Source organism: Gambusia affinis, linkage group LG17 (genome assembly GCF_019740435.1).
Source record: "Gambusia affinis linkage group LG17, SWU_Gaff_1.0, whole genome shotgun sequence".
NCBI lineage: Eukaryota > Metazoa > Chordata > Actinopteri > Cyprinodontiformes > Poeciliidae > Gambusia > Gambusia affinis.
The window spans coordinates 7810037-7831724 of NC_057884.1; the positions used below are offsets into that span (position 1 = coordinate 7810037).

Below are 21688 nucleotides of genomic sequence, written 5' to 3' on the forward strand. Positions count from 1 at the left end.
TTAATTGCAAACTGTTATGCTTTCTCTATAATGTTTTTTTTTCTAAAATATAAACAACCTGCATAAGTTATTAGGCTATCCGTAATTATGACTATAATATAACCTGCAAAGTTCCTGTTTATTAATAAATGATAAGAATGAATGTCAGTTATTATTATTAGGTATAATACTTTACTTTGAAAATCCCGGCCGGATGCTTCGTTTATGATTGCGTCACACTTGACGCCGGTGCCGAGTGGCCCATTGAGCCCAATCTTTAAATAGGAATAATACCCCTGCGTACAGTTGCGGCAGCCTGCTGGCCCGGATATTTTAGTATTTTCTCTGTCTCTGAAGCTCAGCAATAAATTCCAGGATGCCTTCAAATAAAAACATGCAAGGTAAAGATGAAAAGCGACTCGGAATTATTTTATATATATATTTTGGTTGTCTACCATTAGCTAAAGCTTTGAGTCTTTACAATAGTGTCGCGGGCCGACTGGCTCCAATTCAAGACTAGCTAGAGGCGGCAATATCGCACTTATCGTTGGAATAACTTTAACCTTCTTTTTGTTTTTAGGTGGGAAAGCTTTCGGTCTGTTGAAGGAGCAGCAGAGGCAGAAACTGGAGGAAATAAATAAGGTAGGAGTGTAGTCTTTGTGCGAGCCTCTCTAATAGCATTTGAGTTAATGAGGTCGTGTACACTTGACTTGGCATTGGCCTTGTTTTTGAACGTGCAGCAGCCCCGGCGGCTTGCTGAGGATTCACAACAGAGGAGCCTCCTCACGGCCCCTACGATTGATGAATTCCTGAATCATAGTTCATATTTGAGTGTAGCTTGCCGCTGCAATAATAGTAATTAATTTTTATGGATTTATTGCCACCTTGTAGTGCCTTGGCACTTGTTGAATGGCCGCATACCTTCGGACATGAATGCCTTTGGGAACTGTTTCCCTCTGACCCGATCACATCGATCTGTTGTAGCTGCTCTGCCTTCTCCCTCCTCCCCATCATGGTAGAACAGGTGTCCGAATGGGCTCTTTGTTTCGCGCTGAGGCCTGTTCTCGTCAGATATCTGCAGTGGCCCCTCAGATTAACCAGATTTTCCCATAATCTGTGTTTCCCTCCGTTATGCACCGTGGCCTGTCGCCTGTTATCAGCTCACAGCTGCAGCATCCGCATGGATAACAGTCGCTGCAGCTTGTTACATTTTACTGCATGGCACTCCTTGTTCCCGTTATCTGAAGATAACGCGTTCTTTGTTTGGTAATTAGAGAAATGGGAGGTGAGATGACCCCAGCGTGCCCAATGGTTCTTCCTTTTGGGATCTGACAATGACGCAAAACTGTGTGCGAATCATTAACTTTTGCTCGGTATCTGTCTCATTTTTCAGTACAGAAGGACAAATGTATTAGGATATTCACAGTGCCCTGCAAAAGTATTCATACTTTTTGTTTTAACCAGAAAAAAAAAATCAATGTTTTAGTAAGCTCTTATGTAGTAGACCAACACAAAGAAGAAAAGGATGCATGTCTTTTTGATTTATGTTCAAGCTAAAAGTATGCCACATGTCCCCAAATCCTCTAAATCAAAGCTTTTGCTATATTTACAGCTGCAACACTTTATTGGACATGTCTCTACAAGATTTGCACACCTAACTCTGAAATGTTTTCTGTTCTTTCTTGGGAAAATGCCTCAATCCCCTGCAGATTTCATAAAGAGTGTCTGTCAGCATCAATACAAATTATCAACTTAATTTTGGTCTGTCTAGGTTTATTCAGACACAATAAGACGCTTTGATCTCAACCACACCATGGCACGTTTTGCTGTATGTATTACGGTAGTTTGGTAAGCTACGGTAGTTACGGTAGGCTGCCTGTTCTGCTGGAAGGCAGGCCTCCAACCTAGTCTGAAATCTGCCGTCGCCAAACTGTCGCCTTGTTTTTAGCTCCATCCATCTTCCTGTCAACTCTGACCAGCTTGTCCATCATATCTGAAGAAAAGCTTCCCCACACAATGACGCTGCCTCCATCATATTTCACCACAGTGGGATGGTGTGTTCAAGATTATCTGCACTTGGGTTTTCTGTTTTTTGGCAAAAAGAGTGGAAAAATTCTGGTGCATTTGTGTCACATCTGACCAGAGCTCATTCTGCCACATAACTTTCTTGTCCCCTACTTGGCCTGTGCAAAACTGCACAAATATCATTCTTTCATGACTGGCTCTTCCATAAAACCCAGCATAACTTGGTCATTTTGACATATTCTCCCACCTAAGCTACGCATCTCTGCTGCTCCTCCAATTACCCTTGTACTCTTGACTGCTTCTAAAAAACAATAAACTTTTGTTATTGTTGTTTTATAACCTCGTGTTGTTATAAACCTCTCCCTCATCTGTCTGGGTTGTATAAGTCTTCATGTTCCAGGTGTTTATGAACACGTGGATCATAAACGTGGTATGATAAATTTGAGTATGAATTTCAGTATTTATATTGAAATTAAAGTACACACAGGTGCGTCAAATTGTTACACACTATATGTGCTTCAGTAAAACATTCTCAACTTACAAGAGATACTGACAGCAAAAACACACACTTTAAACAAACTTGTACAGTATGAGGTTAAAATATTCAACAAATCAGAATATACGTCCTAACAAGTCTCGTTTGTTAGATTAAAAATATCTTTTAAAATAGCCTTTAAGTAAATATTGCTCACAGTTTTTATTAAGCCCACATTTCCTTTCTGAAGAATTATTTTTTCTGTTGGAATATTCTAATTTTAATTGTTTTCATCATCTGTTGGCAAAAAACAAAAATCACTGTGATTAAGAGAAATAAAGGTGTTAAAAATAAATCAGCCAATCTAATTAATCCATATAATGTGTTTCAATTGTTGATAGTTACTAAAATATATTCACTTCATAGCCAGTAATATTCTAATGTATTGAATGGGTTTGTGCGCATTTAGAATAATGCAGTTCAAATTGGAGATTCTAATGGATTCTGATAAAAGTTGCTCCTGATGCCAAAAAGAAAACCTGTGAAATAGAAAGCATGTATTCTGTTGCCCAGAATGTTGCAAACGTTGCAGGGAATCTCTAGAAGTGCAGAATTTGTTGAAAATCTCGCCAAGGGGAAATCTAGAGACAGCTTTCAGTAAAGATCTTGAGACAGAAGTACAATATTTTTGTTTTGACTCATGTGAGGCATTGTTGGTGGGAAAAAGAGATTTCACAGTGTGATGTACAGGCACTGCACTTGTCGGGATGTGTTTGCATGCTCCTGTCTGCGAGAAGACCTTCCTGTGGGAGGGCTGCAGTCAGCTGAGTCAGTCTGCACTGATAACCATCCATTTGCGATGGTTATCCTCTTTGATTGCGAGCTTCAAAGTCGCGCCGAGGTCAACGCAGAAAAACAGACTCACTCTGTCTTCCCTGCTCTGTGTTTGCGGTGGTGGATGACTCCCACACAGCATATTGCACCATTATCATTTTAGTAGAATGGCTCCCTTCAGGCACTCCCACTCTCTCATGAGGTGCCCCAGTAATGAAGTAGTGACAAGGCAGGATGAAAAGCACTGTGAGATAAGATACAATTCGATCAATGCAATTTGTGAGTACCTGGTAACTTAAGGAAAGGTGTCATAACAGCGTTAAGGTTTTTCAGTTTCATCATAATACGCGAAAACTGTTTTTATGTGTCCTCCCCCCATTTTCCTTCAGTTTTAATATCGCTTCATCTTTCTCAGGAATACCTAGAAGACCAGAAATACAGGGATGAAGAAGGCCTGGCAGAGAAGCTGGAAAGCTTAAAAAGTGAGTAAATGCACTCCTCATGTCAGCTTTCCCAGTATCTACTAGTCTGATTGTCCCTTTGAGGAAGTGTGCTTTTCTTCTAGATGCTGTGGTGCCTTCAGTAGTTTAGTCGCTGCACGGTCTGAGTCAGCCCCTTTGGTCATGAGCATTTTTGCTGTTCTCTGTGGGAAAGACGGACTGCTGTGATTTCCAAAAAGATATGCTCTCTGTGCTCTGAGAGGAATGTGCCGGGGCGTTCCTCCGCTTGTTGTTTCAATATTCAGAACCTTGCTGAGCAAACTGAGCTCCTGGGAACAGAGAAAACATTGCTGCTAGCTAATTACAGAAACAAAGTTGCATGATTCGCAAGCACCATCCCACTCCTCCACTACTCATGCATGCATCTGGTGCTGTTTTTTATAATTTTCATGAGAGAGTGACATCTGGCTATTTAGCTTAAGTTCTGGAAATAGGGAAACATGCTGCAGTGTCCTACTTAGAGCGTAGGCCTGCTGGAGGAAATGGAGCAATGACATATAAACAGCACCCAGGTCCTGGGAGGTTGCTCTTTTTATTTTTTTCCCCTTTCTCCTCTTTTCCATACTGTCCCAGTGACCCAAAGGTCAACCCCCTGACAGCTATTGGCAGCCAGTACATTTCCATCAGTTCACATCTTTACCACTTTGAAGCCTCCTTCTGTACATTAAAGCTGCACTGAGTTTCTCCTGATCACTTAATTGTTAGCTTTTTTTTTTGTTGTTGTAAAATATTTTACCAGGTTTTTGACGTGACAAACTTATTTTCAGAACAAAAGTGTTCTTTTGGCATTAAATCATAATGTGTGTGTATGCAGGGTTCCCCCCAGAAAACTTGCTAAGCCCAGTGGTCGGGGAAGCAAGGCGGTCCACCATGCATTAAAAGATGCTAAGTCAACGGGAAAAGTAAAAATATTACTGGATAATTATGTGTTATGGAAAAACATCGCCAGTGAGACGCTATTTAAACCTACAATTAGTGTTAAAAACAACTAATCAAAAAAAATACAATTAAAATGAATATCAATTATTTGCACTTCTGTTCAATCCAAATTAAGTCAGAGGCTCCATCAGGCCCCCCAGGGCTTCAGGGGCCCCATAAATGCTAATATTTTAACACAGACAACAGATACATAAATGTAACATTTGTTTATTGACATTATCAATGCTGATAAATTTGATTTAATGGTTTCGGCATACATAAATGAAAAGATTTTAAATTATTTAACTTTTAAATTTAAGATGTTAAGGAGCTGGCAAGTTTACTTTGTAAAAGTTCAAAGAACCATTTTAATAGTTAGATTGTTTTGTTACCATAGCTACAATTTGATGCTTTGAGTTTGAGCTCTGTTTATTCCCAAATACAAATTAGTAAACTGCATTGATAACTTTTTGCTTTTAAGGTTGGCCAATTAAACTACTTTCCCTCCTGTTCGAGGTGCTGATGTTTTTAGCAGGAAGAGTGGCCCCGAGGTCAAATTCTGCTCAAGGCCTCAAACAGCCTTGGACTGGGCATGCATGATGAGTTAAATCTGCTGCACTGCGCTGAGAGAAGCGCAACAAACCGGGGATTTAATTTAATGCTGCTAATGTGGCTTTAGTAGCTCTTCAATTTCTGTCTATTGAGTTTTTAATAAGGGGACACAGAAACTGTTCTGGCTGCTCAAGTTTGTTGCTCGAGTTTTTCTGATCTCCGCGCGCATTAACTCTGTCTGACTAAGTAGACAAAGCATTTGATATGGTTTGATGCATGGTGTAACCAGAAAAATGATACTAAAATGATAAAATAAAACCAGCGTGACTACGAGGAGAGCGCGAAAGCTCCTCACCTGCTGACCCTGCATGATGAGGTTAGCGCTGGTTCGTTAACCACTAACGCACCGGCCAACCAGGACCATACATAAACTTTACAGGGAAAACAGAGCCACACGCTGGGCCGCGTGTTGAGATGTAAAGGCCGCATAATGTTTTGTCCACAAATATAAATCATTCTCAACGCGCACCTCTGAAAGCCTGACTACAAGTTATTACTGTGGTTCACATAGAGCTGCGCAACCAGAGCTAACACGGTTTGTTTTAAACTCTTACCTTGATGTTGTCCATAACAATAATTTCTCTCTGGGGGTTGATGTAAATATCCATGCAGGTCAGCCTGTGTCCAGTTTGAGTGAAAGGAGGCTAGCGGGATCCGCTCTGAGATTACTTCAGAGATAAGCAGCAGCAGCACGGGAGGCAACGTGCAGAGGCGCGAGCTGTGTGATTGGTCTGCTCCAAACTTTAAATGTATAAACTATAAATCTTTTAGAAATAAATCTGCTCTGCAAGTGAAACTTTCGGAACACCGGAGACGCTTGCAATCCAGCTTTAAGATTTATATATATATATAAACATCATATATCTATATATATATATATATATATATATATATATATATATATATATAGATAGATATCTATATACGTATATATCTATATCTATCTATATATATATATATTAAGTGATTTATTTATTTTCTCTTCCCAATTGTTAATTTTTATAAATTAACAATTGGGAATAAAATCAAGCAACGCTTAGCCTGGGGCGGAGAGAGGGGTCTAGTAAAGCATGGCGGGCCGCCAGGCTTGTAATACACTGGGGGAAACCCTGGTATGTATATTCTAGTCATGAGAGGTGTAACTGTATTCACTCTTAAGCTCATCTGTCGGTATATGCAGTAACATGACTCCACTCATCCAAAAGAGACTGCACAGATGTTTTATGGGGTTTTGTTTAGTCTTGTGAGAACTCATAGATTCGGACCTCTCCACACCAAAGCAATGCAAAAATTATTAACACTAATGATGCACAGAAGCTGCTTATTTTTAAGTCTGGTACCTATTTCCAGCAGTCATTGGGCTTTACATGGGTCACCAGGGCAGCACAAATAAATATTGTGCACACACACTCAAATGGCAATTTACACAAGTTGGTTAACCTAACAAGCTTGTTTTGGACCATGGAGGTGATCTTAGAGTACCTGCAAGAAACCCATGTTCATATGTTATATGGGAAAAACATCCTAACTATCCCTATGTACATCCCAAATTTGGACTTAATGTCTTAAACCTCTACTAATAAACTTTTCTAATCTGTTCACTTAAGATTTATGTGTAAATATTTTGAGAAAACTTCTGCTTACTCGGTAATCACAATTCATAAGAAATATGCATATAGTTACATTGAGTGCACATATAATTGTCTATTTACCAGTCTCAAATACCCCAATAAAATTAAGATGATTGGAATTCAAACTATGTTTTAGATGAAAATATGCCATTATTGCAGCTCCATCTGGTTCCTCTGTCATTGTCCTCCAGTCTTATGAAGGCATGGGAAACATTCCTTGTCAGGAGGCCAAAATGGCACAAATGATCTCCTGTGTTATTGTCCGCTTCAGCTATTTTATCAGCAAGCCTCTATAAAATGGAAAGCTTCTTCAGACAACAGTTGGTTGAAAATGTGGACGGGAGTAAACTCACTAATCAAAGTACACCTCAGTGATGCAAAATGTTCAAATGAGCGAAAACTAAAGTCATTGCATCACATTAGTCATTTTGTTCCAATAGTTGCTTTAGGAATCCAGAAAGGAGCAACAACTGAAGGCTTGAGTTGTGTTGAGTTGAGCCCCTTTCTGAGGCTGCAGATGATCAACAGGCTGCACTACAACAAGTGGTCCTCTCAAAAAGGCATGTGTGTGTGCGTGGGGGCCCCCTCCTGAGGGTTTATGAACAGGGTTGGCATTGTCCTGTCCCTCTTCCCCAACGATTCACACAGTTAACACAGCACCCCCCCTCTCTTTCTTCCAACACACACAGAGCATCTATTGTGGGACAGAAATAGCAAGAGTAATCTGACCAAAGGGGTCTTGTAGGAAAGTGGAAGGAGGGAAGAAACACAGAAATGCCTCCTTGCTGGAGTGTTAAATGTGATGTTTTAAGGCAATGCAAATGTAGTTAAAAATATACTATTTAACTCCAAATACCTGTTAACTAAAGAAACTATGATCAACAACTTGTAAGTTCCTAAGTAGAGCTGCACAATATACTGAAACAGAATCGTCATCACAATATTAGTTTGTGCGACATCAGTATCGCTAAGGACTCTTTGAATACAATATTTAGTGCTGTACGTTCAAATTCTTAAACAATAATATATTTGGCCTGTTGAATGTACTTTCCTTGCACTCCATTTCTACAGTGGATGAATATTTTCATTGGCTGAGACACTAAAGCTCACAAACAGTGGTGGTGTGATGAAAGAAAAATATGTTGGTTAATCATAATAGAGATTGTCATAACAGTGAAGATGTTTTCCCGTTGGACAACTTTTACATTCATTTAATTTGTAAACAATGAAGCTATTGGAATTTAGCATTAGTTTATAAAAAAGCTGTATTACCTTCTGTAGATAATTGAATTGCTAGTTCTGTTGCAAGAAGAAGCTGGATTGAAGTACCAATCAGGGTGTTTCTGCTGGGAGCAAGCTTGTATGTGTTCCCACATGGTACTCCGGCATTCTTCCAAACTCCAAATTATCGATTTTTGCCCACACTTATTCCCCATCCTGATAGCTTTTGAAGATTAAGCACTTTTTAAACTTTTTTTTTTCTTGTCTTTCCCAGATCTCAACCTAACACACAGTATTTAATCTCCCCAAACTCCTGTTATTGTCATCTGCTCATGGCTCTCACTTTGAGATGTTCACTGTCAGTCTTAAGAGTGTGACCCGTAGACAGTGTGTGTCAAGAATTTTGCTGAGAAGTCAAATGCCAGCTCAGTTATTGTTGTTTGTACTGCAGGGTGTGGAGTGTGAGGTGAGATTGAACTCCCACTGTAAGTAATAATCCCTCCGTGTTTGTTTTGCAGATAAATATGCTGAGTTTGACCTGAATGATGAAGGAGAGATCGGTGAGTAATAACCAGCTATCAAACACCTGGCGCCCTCGCATAACAATTCTCAGCTTGGCTGACCAGGCTGCAGTGTTGACAGAAAGAAACAGTAATTAATACTACATGTTTGTGTGTGTGTGTGTATTGTCTGGCCTCAGAGAGGCTCGTGTGTCACAGTGGTGACCTCGATGTAAAGTGAGACTCCTTCACTCGGCCCATAGCAGATGTGAGGTGAACAGGTGTTGAACACTTCCAGCTTGTCTGCAAGTTAGAACTGCTGATATTGTAGTTCTGACTTGAGTTTTTTTTTTCCTGTTCACATCTACGTCTGTGATAATCCCAGATTTTGGAGAGGTGACTGTCGTTCACAGCTGCCATGCAGCTGATCTGGGATGGCGTGTCTCAGTAGCCAGCTGCTTCTTCTAGAATGACCTGAAGAATTGTGTTGCTTTCCATGTAGTCTTACACCATTGGCTTTTTATTTTTCAAATATCTCATCTCAACTTACTTTTCATCAGAAAGTTTAGTCTAAATACTCTTTCATTCTTGGTGTAGGATTAGACTAATTACTCTCATAAGTACTACTAAATGTCAATGGCCAAATTTATGAATCTATTACAGCGGCGGTTTTCAAAGTGTGAGGCGCGCCTCCCCGGGGGGGCGCCAGAGCACTTTAGGGGAGGCGCGGTGCGAGGGAAAAAGTAAACCGGAAAAGCTATCTGCTTGCTGTCTACTGATGTGAGAGAAACGTCTTTTACGCTCACGATCAACTCTGTGGATTTAGGAAAAAGTTGGTACTGTGGGGTGCGCGTGTGGAGCGGGGATCAGTGGAAATGTTTCCCCCCTTAGAGGATGTTTTGGCCAATGATGTCAGCAACGTTACTGACGTCGGACCACTTTTTTCAGTAACGAGTAATCTAACGCGTTGCTATTTCAAATCCAGTAGTCAGACTACAGTTACTTATCAAAATCATTTTTGCGTTACTATCTTCTTTTGTAATTTAATCGTATTTCCTCTACTCGTCTTGTCGAGTGACCGACGTCTCTATGCGACAGAAATGTAAACAATGGAGGGAGATGCGCGTTTTGTTGGTGGAAAAACTGGAACTATTTTGAGTTTCTGTCGACAAGTCCGATTATTATAAGCGGCTTTGGGCTTCATTTTTTTAAAGTCGCTTGCAGATTTAATGAGCGGCGGGTTGCGCCTTTTTGGGCTCGTTTTTGAACGTGAAGTTGCTCATTTGGGTTTGGAAATAAGCAGAGACTCATAATAAATCCCAGAATTTGTCCGTCATTAAGGTAGTTTTACTCCGTCTCTCCCTGTTCATCATTTCCCGGATGATCCGTCCCGCTGTGTCTTTGTTAATGTCAACTTAATTTATTACCTCTCAATGACATCGAGCTTCGCGTTGCGCTCCAGAAAACTGCAAACATCGAGACCAATATAAACAGCGCAATAAACGTGAAAACAGCCACGAATAAACGTGTCCGTAGTTGGCAATAGTTATAATGGCAAGTTAGCACCGTTATAATTATTAATATTACGGTAAGTGTCGCAGCCATCGGAGCTGTGGAGCTGCAGGAGGAGCTCTGTGCGCTGCGACATCAAACTCAGGGCGAACGCAGAATCTGGAGGCTGGGGGGGGAGGGGCTTTAAAATCCTTCTTAGAGTTTTCCAGACAACAGTGGACCACACAAATTACTCATGTTTTTTATTTTTGTACAATCTCCTCTTCAGTTCAACCTTATCAGTGGAGACACATTGTTGATGTTACCATTATAAAATAACTTACAATTACATATTGGCAAAGCTCAATGTGATTTTCACAGGAGGCAGAGCGTTGTTGTTAGCAGCTGCTGAAAGTAACTAAAAAGTTACTTAATCCTGCAGTTAGTTACTTTCCTGCAGTTAGTTACTACTTGACTTGGAAAGTAACTTAGTTACTTTCCAAGTCAAGTAGTCAGTAATATAACTAAGTTACTTTTTCAAGGAGTGATCAGTAGTCCGATTAAAGTTACTTTTTCAAAGTAACTATGACATCACTGGTTTTGGCCAGAGCGGGGCTGAAGGTGGAGTTTTTAGAACTCCACCCCCCTCCGGAGGGGGGGGGGGGGGAGGCGCAGCAGGCATTAAGCTCCTTGAAGGGGGGCTCACCCTTTCATACTTTGAAAACCCCTGTATTACAGTAAATGACCTGATACTTTTTAGTGCAATAACCATCTATTCCTTGATTGTAGGTTTGAGGCATGTCATTTCTGAAAAGCGGTTTGTGACATTTATGTACAAGTTGTACACTTACATGTAACATTAAAGCTGCTTTCCAAATTTTTTCTATCTTGCCAAGAAACTTTGTCGTAACAAGCAATTAATCTATAAATGGATGTTAAATTAAAATGAGCTTGATCATTTCCATCTTGATGGTTAATATTTTTTGAAGGTCAATTTTGCTTACAGAGACATAATCCATTTTTCTTATGGTTTTGGTTGCGTTTTTACATGCAATTGTTTTTGGATGTTGTTTTGGTTTGGATTTTTAAAATATCTTCCGCGTCCAGTGTTAAGTGTACTTTGCAAAATTAAAGTTTGTTGGCATTTGAGAGAGTGAACTTGTGTTATTTTGCCAATATCAATAAGGTGCTTGAAAATAATCTAAGCACAATAATATTAGAATTTATCGCAATAATTATTGGGACAATTTATCGTCCAGCACAACCCAAAAGAAAAAGCACAATTTATTTTTCCTTCAGTTGTTTGAAACACTGGTTTTGTCAGTTTGAGCCAGTTTGCTTGACATTTTATTAACATAACATCCACTGATGGCAAAAGAACTTCAGCTAATGTAATTACTTCCCTTCATCTTCTCAGATTTGATGGGGCTCAAGCGGATGATGGAGAAGCTGGGAGTGCCCAAGACCCACTTGGAGCTGAAAAAGATGATCGTCGAAGTGACCGGCGGCGGCAGCAGCAACACCATCAACTACAGGGACTTTGTCAAGATGATGCTGGGCAAGCGATCCGCTGTGCTCAAACTGTAAGTGAACGTGTGAATTAGTTGTGAAAAGACCTACTTGTGTTTCTCTGCAAGCTGTGATTAACCTACTGATGATCAGTGTGCGTTATGTCTGAGAGCAAAGTCAGTGGTGACATTTACCTGCTTCGTCCATCTGCAGGGGGCAGTAGGATCGGTCATGATGAGCAGTGATGTCACTACCTACTTGCGATCAGTCACCATAGCAACAAAATCCATTTGGAAAGCCTATCCACAGTCAACACCCTTAGCTTTAGCTGTGATTAGAGGCTTATGTAACTGAGTCTAGGCTGATTAACTGCTGACAGTCGCACAAAAGCTGAGGGGAAAAAAAAATCTGAAACTCATTGGATCCTGTTTTGCTCTGTTTTTAAATGGGTTAATATATCTGGTTTAAGCCTTTTAAAGCAGCTGTGTGCTGGGTCAGCCATGCCAAATCAGAGCCAGAATGGCTGCTGCATGTCAGTAAGTTGACTGGACCCCAGAACCCAGACTAATCTCATAATCCCAAAAACATCTATCAGAATGCAAAACTTTCCCTACTTTGCCTTCAACTGTTTGGTTTTTCTTTTTTTCGGGACCATATCCCATAATCCCGCCGAATCCCACAGCATGCTATTTATAAAGGTCTCATTTCTTCCTGCTTCTGTTTTCCACTCGTTTGTATTCCAGCAAGATAAGCTCTGCTTTCCAGAAATCCTGTTTATGTGTGCTGTTTGTAAGAGGGCAAAATGGTAAAGTAGTAAATACATTTTGCTTTAAAAATAGCAGCCTGACCTAAATTAATACCAGGTCAAATCTGAGCTCTGACAGGGTCAGTTTACCAGAAAAATACCACTTTTCGTGTGCGTTCATATTTAATGTGTGCTCTTTAAACAGCCTGCAGTCCACTGGAGTTGCTGATAAGAGCGATTGTTTACAAAGCCTTTCTTTTGTCATGTTGTTTTAATCTTTCAAGGGAGGAAGTATGAGGGCGAAGCTGAGGGTACAAATTTATTAAAAAAAAAATTTCTTCAAAGCATTTGGCAGAACAGCAAATTATTTAGTTCCCGTTAGAGGAAAACATTTACAGGCAGACTCCTCAATAGTGCCTAGTTAGCATTAGGGCAAAGGACACTGAATTACTATAGTCTGATAACAGCAAGTGATGAAGTTGGATTTGTTGGTTTTTTTGGTTTTTTTTTCAGTTTGGGGTTGTTTGTACACCATTTGTGCATCTGTTTTGGCATACTGCTGTCCTGGAGAGCAGAGATGCTGTCAGTAAGTGTTGAGAGGAGAAAGAAAACAGAACAAGTGAAAGTAGTGTCGCTTTACTCGTTCGGATCATTGATCCTTCTGGGATTAGTGGGGCTTTGCCGAGTTTTCCAGAAGAGGAAATTAAAGGCAAGCATTCACTCTAAATAGCTCGTGTCAGATCCTTTTCTGTGTTGTGTAGAGTGGAAACTTCTATCCTCTTTGTTATTCCGGGTTTCCCTTTATTACTTTCACTTGTCATCATATGAGCCGTAATGGTAGATTTCTATGAATCCATTTTAAAATTGCATTTATTTACATTGACTAACTTTTGTATTTGAGAAGTTTTTTTTTTTGTAATCAATTTATTAAATTTTTTGCAGCAAGAAAATTAGAAAGTTGTATTTTATTTGTAGAGCAGTTGCCATGCATCATTTTTGGTTCCAAGTTGTTTGACTTTTAAGAATTGTTTAGAAAATGAAATCTTCAATTATGTAGCACGCAATGTAAAAGGACAAAATATGGTTATTTCAGCAGATTTTTTTATTTATTCATTGTCCATCTCAATGTTAAAATACAGGATGGAAATATATTTGTTTTCCAGACTTTGAAAAGTACTAAAATGTCTGTTAATAGAGGACTTGAAAACCTTTGACAAAAGTCTCATAATCTCCAATGTATCTCAGAGATTCTATGAAAAACTTTTTGTATTTTCTACTTTCTGTTTCATTCCTTTTTTTTTTCTTTCTTTGTCCCCATCAGAGTTTTGCTTTTTGAAGATAAAGCCAACAGCACCCCCTGCAAGCCAGACGGACCCCCTCCTAAACGGGACATTACTAGCCTGCCTTAAACTTTGATGTCAGTCTCCAGACTGCAGAGCAGAGGGACTTTTTTGTGGCTGTGTGGACCATCATGGATTAATTGTATTATTGTGCAACCAGGGATCAAGGATGATGTTTTGTGAACAAGTGGTGTGTGCAAGGTTTCTGTCATTTGGAAGACTGAGCCTAAAACTCACTAAAAGATGTTTGACTGTGAATATTCATGTTTTGCTTTCCCTTTAATTCAAATGTAGCAGTGATAGTTGTATATGTAATCCAACTGATAAGTTGCATTCTTTTTTTTTTTTACTAAGTGTTTTATGGTTGTATTTTTAAGGGAACACTCATAATTCCATAAAAGTTGCATCTCCATCTTTATTATTATTGTTATTTTTACTTAATTTGAGAGAATCATATTGAACAATGCAAGATTAGGTCACTTCTGGAAAATCAGATAACAAGAAGCAGTTTTTACAAAGCATTTTCCCCACTGTCCTCAGTGGTGCTGCATGGAGCAAACCTCCATGCAGTGCCAGACAGCACTGGCCCCGATCATCAGACCCAAGGTGCCACGACCTTCCTTTTGAAAATTCCCTCACAGTTGTTGGCGAGATGAGCAGGAAGAGATTACTCTTAACTGGAAGAGTTTGAGTTTCGGCGCGTGGCTTGAAGACCAGCCTGTTTTGATCCCGTTTCAGATGAGGTTTAAGCCGCTGCTCTTTTTGGACGCTGTTTCACATACGGGCACACAAAGCAGAACAAATGCACAAAAAAAAAATTAAAAAATTGCTACATAAAGTACAATCATGTTCTTTCCAAGTGCCTCTACCTGCAGATACTGTAAGGCTTTAGCCGTTCCAGAAAGGAGGAAGACCACACATGCTTTCATGTAGAAACACTTTTAGCTTTGTAATTCCAGGAAATTGTGAATTTATGTTTATTAGGTATGATAATATTAATAAGTGATTTGTTTGTATTCATGAGCGAATGGTATTTACAGTGTTAATTTTTGTCCTTCGCTTATTAACCCTTGTTTTCTATTTCACTGTAAGTGTGTGATATGTCTTTGATTTGTCTGTCTCCCTTTTATTTTATCAACCTTTCAATTTGTTACTTTTTGTAAAACATTTTCTGTAATTCGTGCCTCTGTATCTATCCGCCCATTAGCTTATCGATATCCCGCAAAACTATTGTGAAATTGGTACTTTCACTCATAACAGGGTTTACACATGATTTGCTTTCAGTCTTTTAGGAGTGTCACATTATTTTAATGTTAAGATGTGCATTGTTTGCAGACACCAAAGGAATTAAAATTTCTTCATACACTGGTTTGTTAAGTTCTTGCATTGCTTTTTTTTTTTTTTAATTTAATTTTGTTTTCAACGTGGGGATGTGTGGAGCGGGCTGTGAGTAGTAGATGTATGTTTTTAGCCATTTTAGCTGGCTGGAGTTAACTCTTATTTTCAAACTCATTTATATTTTGGGGGGTTTCTTTGTCCTATTTTTCTCTAACCAAACATTGGTGCTGCTGCTGAGTTTACACCAATGTTAACATCTACTCCAGTTTAGCTCAGTGTTCTTGATGTTTTTCTGATTGAAGACGGGTTTATGCAGCTTTTCCACAACATATCGGTTGTTTTTGCCTTATTTGCTACCTGCGATTTGTCACACAGATGTTGTAGTTAAAGTGAGAAAAGCCGGTGGGACTCGCTAATTGCGGACCCCTGTGGTTAGGCTCCTCACAGTTAGTAGTACAAGCCGATAACATGTTTTGCAGTGTAACCATGTGGACCACGTGTTGATACATGCAACTTTCACAAAGGTAACAGCCATTTTGAATCTCATCTTGTGGTTGGACGGCATTTTCCAAATCCAAATTTTGACTTCTAAAATGCATTTTATTTAAGTATAAATTGACAATAGATCCCTCTGTGTGAAGAGGGAAGGTAATATTAATGACTGTCAGTTTCTTCAAAGGGCACTGTTTTTTTGGAAATTTACAATAAAATAAACAACTTTCACATGTTAAAGGGTTGCAGACGCTATATGGACGTTGCTAAAATTGTCCAGTGGGTTTGGTGGTTTCATTGTTTCTAACAAACTCTGTATCTGTTTTGTACTCCAGATTCTGACTTCTGAAACTGACCACAGACCCACTTTTTAGCAAATATAACACAAACAGGTGTGCAGCACCCCTTTAATTTTCCCATTTGTAAACTTTGATAGCTACCTTTATTTTGTGATGACATTTACTTTTATGCATTTTTGGCAGTTTTGTAACAGTAAGTGTAAACCTAAAGCGATTTCTGCAAAATGTCAAGCTGCACATTGCATATTTTATTTATTTTACAGCAAAATGTCTTAATACTGGTTCTCTCTAACCTGATTCATTGGTATGCTTTAAATTTATTTTTCTTTTACACAATTTCCCTTGAATGTGTGTGAGTGATTAAGCAATAAATGTCTTTGTGTGAACATCACCAGCTGCAAACAGTCCCTTAAATTGGTTTCAGTCTTCTTTATATTCTGGATGGTATGTAAGGGCCGTTTATGCTGCCTCATTTGGGAGAACAGTTGCTGGGGTGTGGAACAGCATGGAGGATAATAAGCAGGACTCTACCAAGCCTGCTAACAGGCGGGCCTACCAGGATTATATTAAGCACCTCTGTAATTAAAATGATAACCACTGTAGCATGTAATAAACTGTCAGAGGTTTATAGAGCCACTGTGGACGAGAAAATACCAAGACACTGTGAGAAAGGGTAGGGGGGGAAAAAAAGCTGTAAATAGCAATTACTTTAAGGTGAATGTTGGACTCAAATTTATCCAATAAGTTTTATAGAATTACTATTTCCCATGCTTTGAACCTTATTAGCTAATTTCTATTTTTAAGCTCTTCTTTTATTCGTAATCTTAGTATTTTCGTTTTTGTTTTCAATTTGTTAAACAAGATTTATTTATTTTTTTGATCATGAGCTTGATTAATCATCAGCTATTTTCAAAATATCACTATCCATGCATAATATCACCCCTTATTAAGAATTGAAACTAGATTGATATCTTAAAATGATTTATGTGTACAAACATTATGCTCAAAGAAGGCCCGTGACACCTTTGCCTGTTTTTAAAAGCTGTGCGTGGACATTGCCATCTGCTGGACACTCCAAGCAAAAGCGTGGATTTTGTGTGGATAATGCGCGATAACAGAAAAACTGTGCTTTGCAAAATTATTCACACCTTAAACTTTATCACCTCTTTCAATGTATTGTTATTGGAATTTTTGCATCACTGACCAACTGAACCTGGTGCTGGACTGTTACTATTAACTCAAGATTACTCATACCACTAGCAGATGTACACTGAATATCATGCCTGATAAAGGAGGTGAATAATGGTCCAAAGATAATGAAGCAGTTGTGTTTTTAATTAACTTGACAAGAAATGTGAAAAGAGGTATGAATACATTTACAAGGCCCTGACCCCCCCTAATGCTCAGCTGTTTGGTGGTTTGTTGTCAGGTCATGACTTCCAGAAGTTGACAATTTCTCTCATAATTCACGCTTTTGTTGCATTCTGGTTTATTACGTTTTGAATTATTACGCATTTAAAGCCTCGCCCATTCTCCAGTAACTCGCCTGCAGGTGGTTTAAAATGTGACTGCGAGGATGCTGAGCAGTACAGAAAAGAGCTCATAATTCCAGTGCCGTCTGCCTGCATTGGCTCCCGGTTCACCTTCAATTTCAATTTAAAGCTTGGCTGACTGCCTTCGTGGCTCTAAAGAACCAAGCTACTTCCTTTATCACAGGACTTCTTCAGCGACGTTTAGTCAATCTAGTAGCAAATCACTGCTGCACTTCTCTCATCCCACATAGCGCAACTGTGCACTCTTGTGTGATTTTGTTTTTTCTGTTCATCTAAAGCAGTGATCATAGTTCGTTCAAAGAAGGCCACCTTTAAATAAATGTGTTGCATATGATACATTATGGCAATGAAACCCTTAAGAAAGCACTGAGGACCAGCATTATTCATAACAATGTGTACAATAAGCATAATTTATTGCAAATTGCTAACAGAAAAAAACCAGGTGCAATCAGAGGTCATAGAAAATGTGAAATGACCAAAATGATGAGCTGGGTCTGAATTGGAACAATGGGATCTCTTAACGGTGGCGCATCTAACTGTTTATAGGATTGATATACCACATTTTGATGAAAAAACAATATCTGTCCAGAAACTCACACAGTAACTTCAGAAAAATGGACAGTGGTGTGAGAGGATTTTAAATTGCAATGTTGATACTGAAATAAACATCAGTTCTAGGCCCTTACATAGCTCTAAGTTACACTTATAATCAATGATAGAAAGTTGAGGAGGCTCACAAATTCACAACCTAAACAGATGTGATTCCAACTTTGATCTCTTGTGGGCATATTGGATGGGTAGAGTTAACCCTAGCCTTGCATTTCTTTGTTTAGCTACACAGCAAAAGTTCAGCCTAGCTGAGCTATTTCTGCATGTAACTTAAATTTTTCACCCTGTAAAAAATACACCGAGGCCTGTCTTTTAATGTACAAAGATTTGATGCAGTTACCTGGATTTCTCTTTGGCAGCTTTTAATTGGTTGACGTTATGGACTAGATTTGCTTCCTTTGATTACCTTTCAAAATCTGTTTGAAAGGTTATCAAATTTGACTATATGATTGAATTGATTTGATACTTCGACTTATTTCTATTATAGTGAGAGGATATGTACTTTCAATATAAAGATATTGAACTTAGAGTAAATTGCATAAAAACTTTAATGTGATCGGACTCGACAAAAACATCATTGTGCTTCTTGCCCAGTACCTTCAGGTCTATAAGGGGATACATGTGGATAATTGTGTATCAAATGAATGCCTGCAGTATATCTGGAGATGGGGATGTCTATAGTTAGGAAATAGATCAGTATAGAACAATTGTAGATGCAAACACAGAGCAAAAACATCCCAGGACCTTCATTTAAAACTCAGATGATATATTAACTGTGTCAAGGGTGTTCCATACTCTGTAAGAACAGAGAAAGTTGTTTTCTCTTCCAGAACCACAAGAACAAAATTACATCACTCTGTTCTTGCAACTGATTCTTGCATATATGCTGGGTAGAAAATTTTTTCTTGCGGTGTATCCAACAAATACAAGTGTTCTCAAGTGTATATGGAGAACACTTGTAGGGTATAAGTACAGGAGCAGGCAGACATGACGCTGGTTAAGAATTGTGACTAACCTACTCCAAAATTTTGTGAGTCGCCACACACAAAAAAAGGCCAATCCATTTGAAAGTAGCAGCTGTGCCCATTGATGGTGGTCAAAAGGTCAAAATCCTAATTTGGTGAAAGGGAAAATAATGCGTCAGCGCCCTCTGCTGGACAAAACGCTCACAGCACTTGGTATTCCCAAGTGATCGTCCATCCAAGTACGGTACTAACCGGACCCAACTCTGCTTTGCTTCCGAGTTCATAGGAGATCGGGAGTGTTTAAAGTGGCATGACCGTAAGCTGCCGATAACATACTGTAAACGCAGCCATTTTATACAGTACAGTACGTGGAGTTTTACTCAATGGGCCTCTATTTACAGTGTTCATTCTGCTTCTTTGGAACTTATTCACTTTTCTAGATTAAGTCCTGGAAGTCTCTATTTCTCGCCTTGTATTTAAAGTGACCACAGTTTTTTTATAAAGCGGTTGTGATGTGGAAAATTTCCTGGCAAAACATTCAAAATCTCAGTCTAATAATGACTGAGCTACGCAAGTAGCACTTTCGCCTGGGGAAAATCCTCATCCTGGAAATCAGATCAGGATGTTTCTCTGAAGCCATAGCTCACTTTTCTTGAAAAAGTTCAAAACAGTTTGAAGGAGGCTTCAAAAGAGAAGATAGCTTTCAACAGGATGTCTATTTGCTGCCCTTCGAGTCACAAGGTTGACATCCAAAGTATATGTGCAGGTGCACTCATACCCACATGCTACTGCCATTCAACAAGCTCTGCACTGGCGGCGACATGATTCCAGGAACAAACATGCTGTGTGAAACTGGGTTTTGTCATAAACTTTTGAAGAATCATATACTTTTACAAAGCATACATGACTTGTGTCTCTAAAGCCAGACGTATCTGAATGCAGCACTTGTAATTTTTACTTTATGCTGCGGCCATTAACTCTCCACCGAATCATGGTGCTACCAAAATGTAGGACCTGGTATTTGAGCTGTGCAATTAAAAATAATTTCTCAGTTTCAGTTTAATCTCCAAGCAATCATTACAACAATGTAAACGAGAAAATAACAACATCTAAATTTATTTTTCCACCTTACTTATCTGTTATGGCAGAGGATTCAAATGGAGAAATCCACAGTCAAATCTGGAATATGGTGAAATTTCTTCCTTTGGGAATGAGCTTTACCCAATTCAAATTTCCCAACTAACTCCACTAACTACATTGTGCAACACTGAATTTAGAAGAATATAAAAAATGGAAAATACTTAGAGATGATAGGATTTATGTGCTGGAGTTATGAGGACAAGAATAAAAAAATGGCGTTCCGGTTATTTCATTCTCATAGAGTAAGGAATGTGCTTCCGAACAGAATATTAAAGATGGTGATTAGATTCATTTCTCTGTGGAGAAGCCCCACTTGTTACCAGGAGGTTTCTGTGTTCTAACTTCATGCTTTCTAAAGTTATTTACCAGTGGTACCTATTGTCACGTTAGGCTCTACTTTTTTGTTCATCGCCACAGACTGGAGTCAGAGTTTAGTTAAGCTTCCTGTTTGAGCTTGTAAAACCTGTTCCCTGATTCATTCCAGCCAGTTCTGCTTCCCTTCTTTAAGCTGCAGCTGTTTGTGTCTCCGACTGCTCCAGCTGATCTGCATCAATGCATTTCTTTGGTTTCCTCCTCGTTGTCTTCTTTTCATTGGGGCAGGGCAGTGAATATCTAACCGGGTAGAATCTGTAACGGATTCCACTGTTTCTGCTTGTGGAGGTCAGCTTTGGGTTCAGAACCAGGATCAGGCTGAGCTATGGACTTTCTTCTTTTTCACCCATTCTGACATGGAGTGTCTGTCCTGTTGGGATCCTTGTCTCATTGCATGGCTTGATTTAGATACATCCAATAGTACCTGACTTCTGTGGTACAGACAGAGGAACGGAGGATTAGTTTTCTGTCCACCTCGGCTCAGGTTTTGGTGATGTCTAATTTTATTGGTCAATAAATCCTAATCATCATGTAACCTTCATGCTTTTGAACTTATTTACCCGGAACCCTTAAATAAAGACATTCTTGTAAGGTTGTTTGTTTTTGCTTACACCTTGATCAAAACCTAAAAATCCTTCTGCTGCATTTGATGTGAACAGAAAATATGATCTGCAAAGAAGAAAAAACTTAGATGAGGGAAAAATATTTGCCCTTCAGAAAGCACAACCTCAAGGATTCAGGGGAATATCAGTGTAGGCTACTACCTCAATGAGATGGTAGATTTCTATTTGAGAAGCAATTCTGGAATGTTGGAAAACTATCCTGGCTTAAGCTGGACTTAGCTTTCTTTCCGCTCTCAATTCTTTATAAAACCTTGTCTACATCTCCATATTTTAATTAATGACAGTTGTCTCAGTAAGCAATATTGGCATGTAATGCCTTGAGTTCAAAATTAGATTAGAGAAAACACAAGAAACTAATAAAATATGATTACTAATTTAATGGCTGCATGTGGTTCATTTCTCAAATGCTTGTCTGTCTTTTGTGACATTGGAATAGAGTTTGCACAGAATGAATTGGAGATCAACATTTATGTGCCAGCAGAGTTTGCCTTCTCCATAAGAGCTGGCTAAGCGCCTG

The 21688-nt window shown here is 39.1% G+C and overlaps 1 protein-coding gene across 1 annotated transcript; it reads left to right on the forward strand.

Moving 5' to 3' along the window:
- Positions 1 to 226: 226 nt before the first annotated feature.
- aif1l (allograft inflammatory factor 1-like) lies at positions 227 to 15145 on the forward strand. Its single transcript, XM_044144121.1, has 6 exons — positions 227 to 380; positions 560 to 621; positions 3729 to 3795; positions 8714 to 8755; positions 11604 to 11769; positions 13762 to 15145. Exons 1-6 carry the CDS (start codon positions 356 to 358, stop codon positions 13847 to 13849), a joined length of 450 nt encoding a protein of 149 aa, XP_044000056.1. The 5' UTR covers positions 227 to 355; the 3' UTR covers positions 13850 to 15145.
- Positions 15146 to 21688: the final 6543 nt, after the last annotated feature.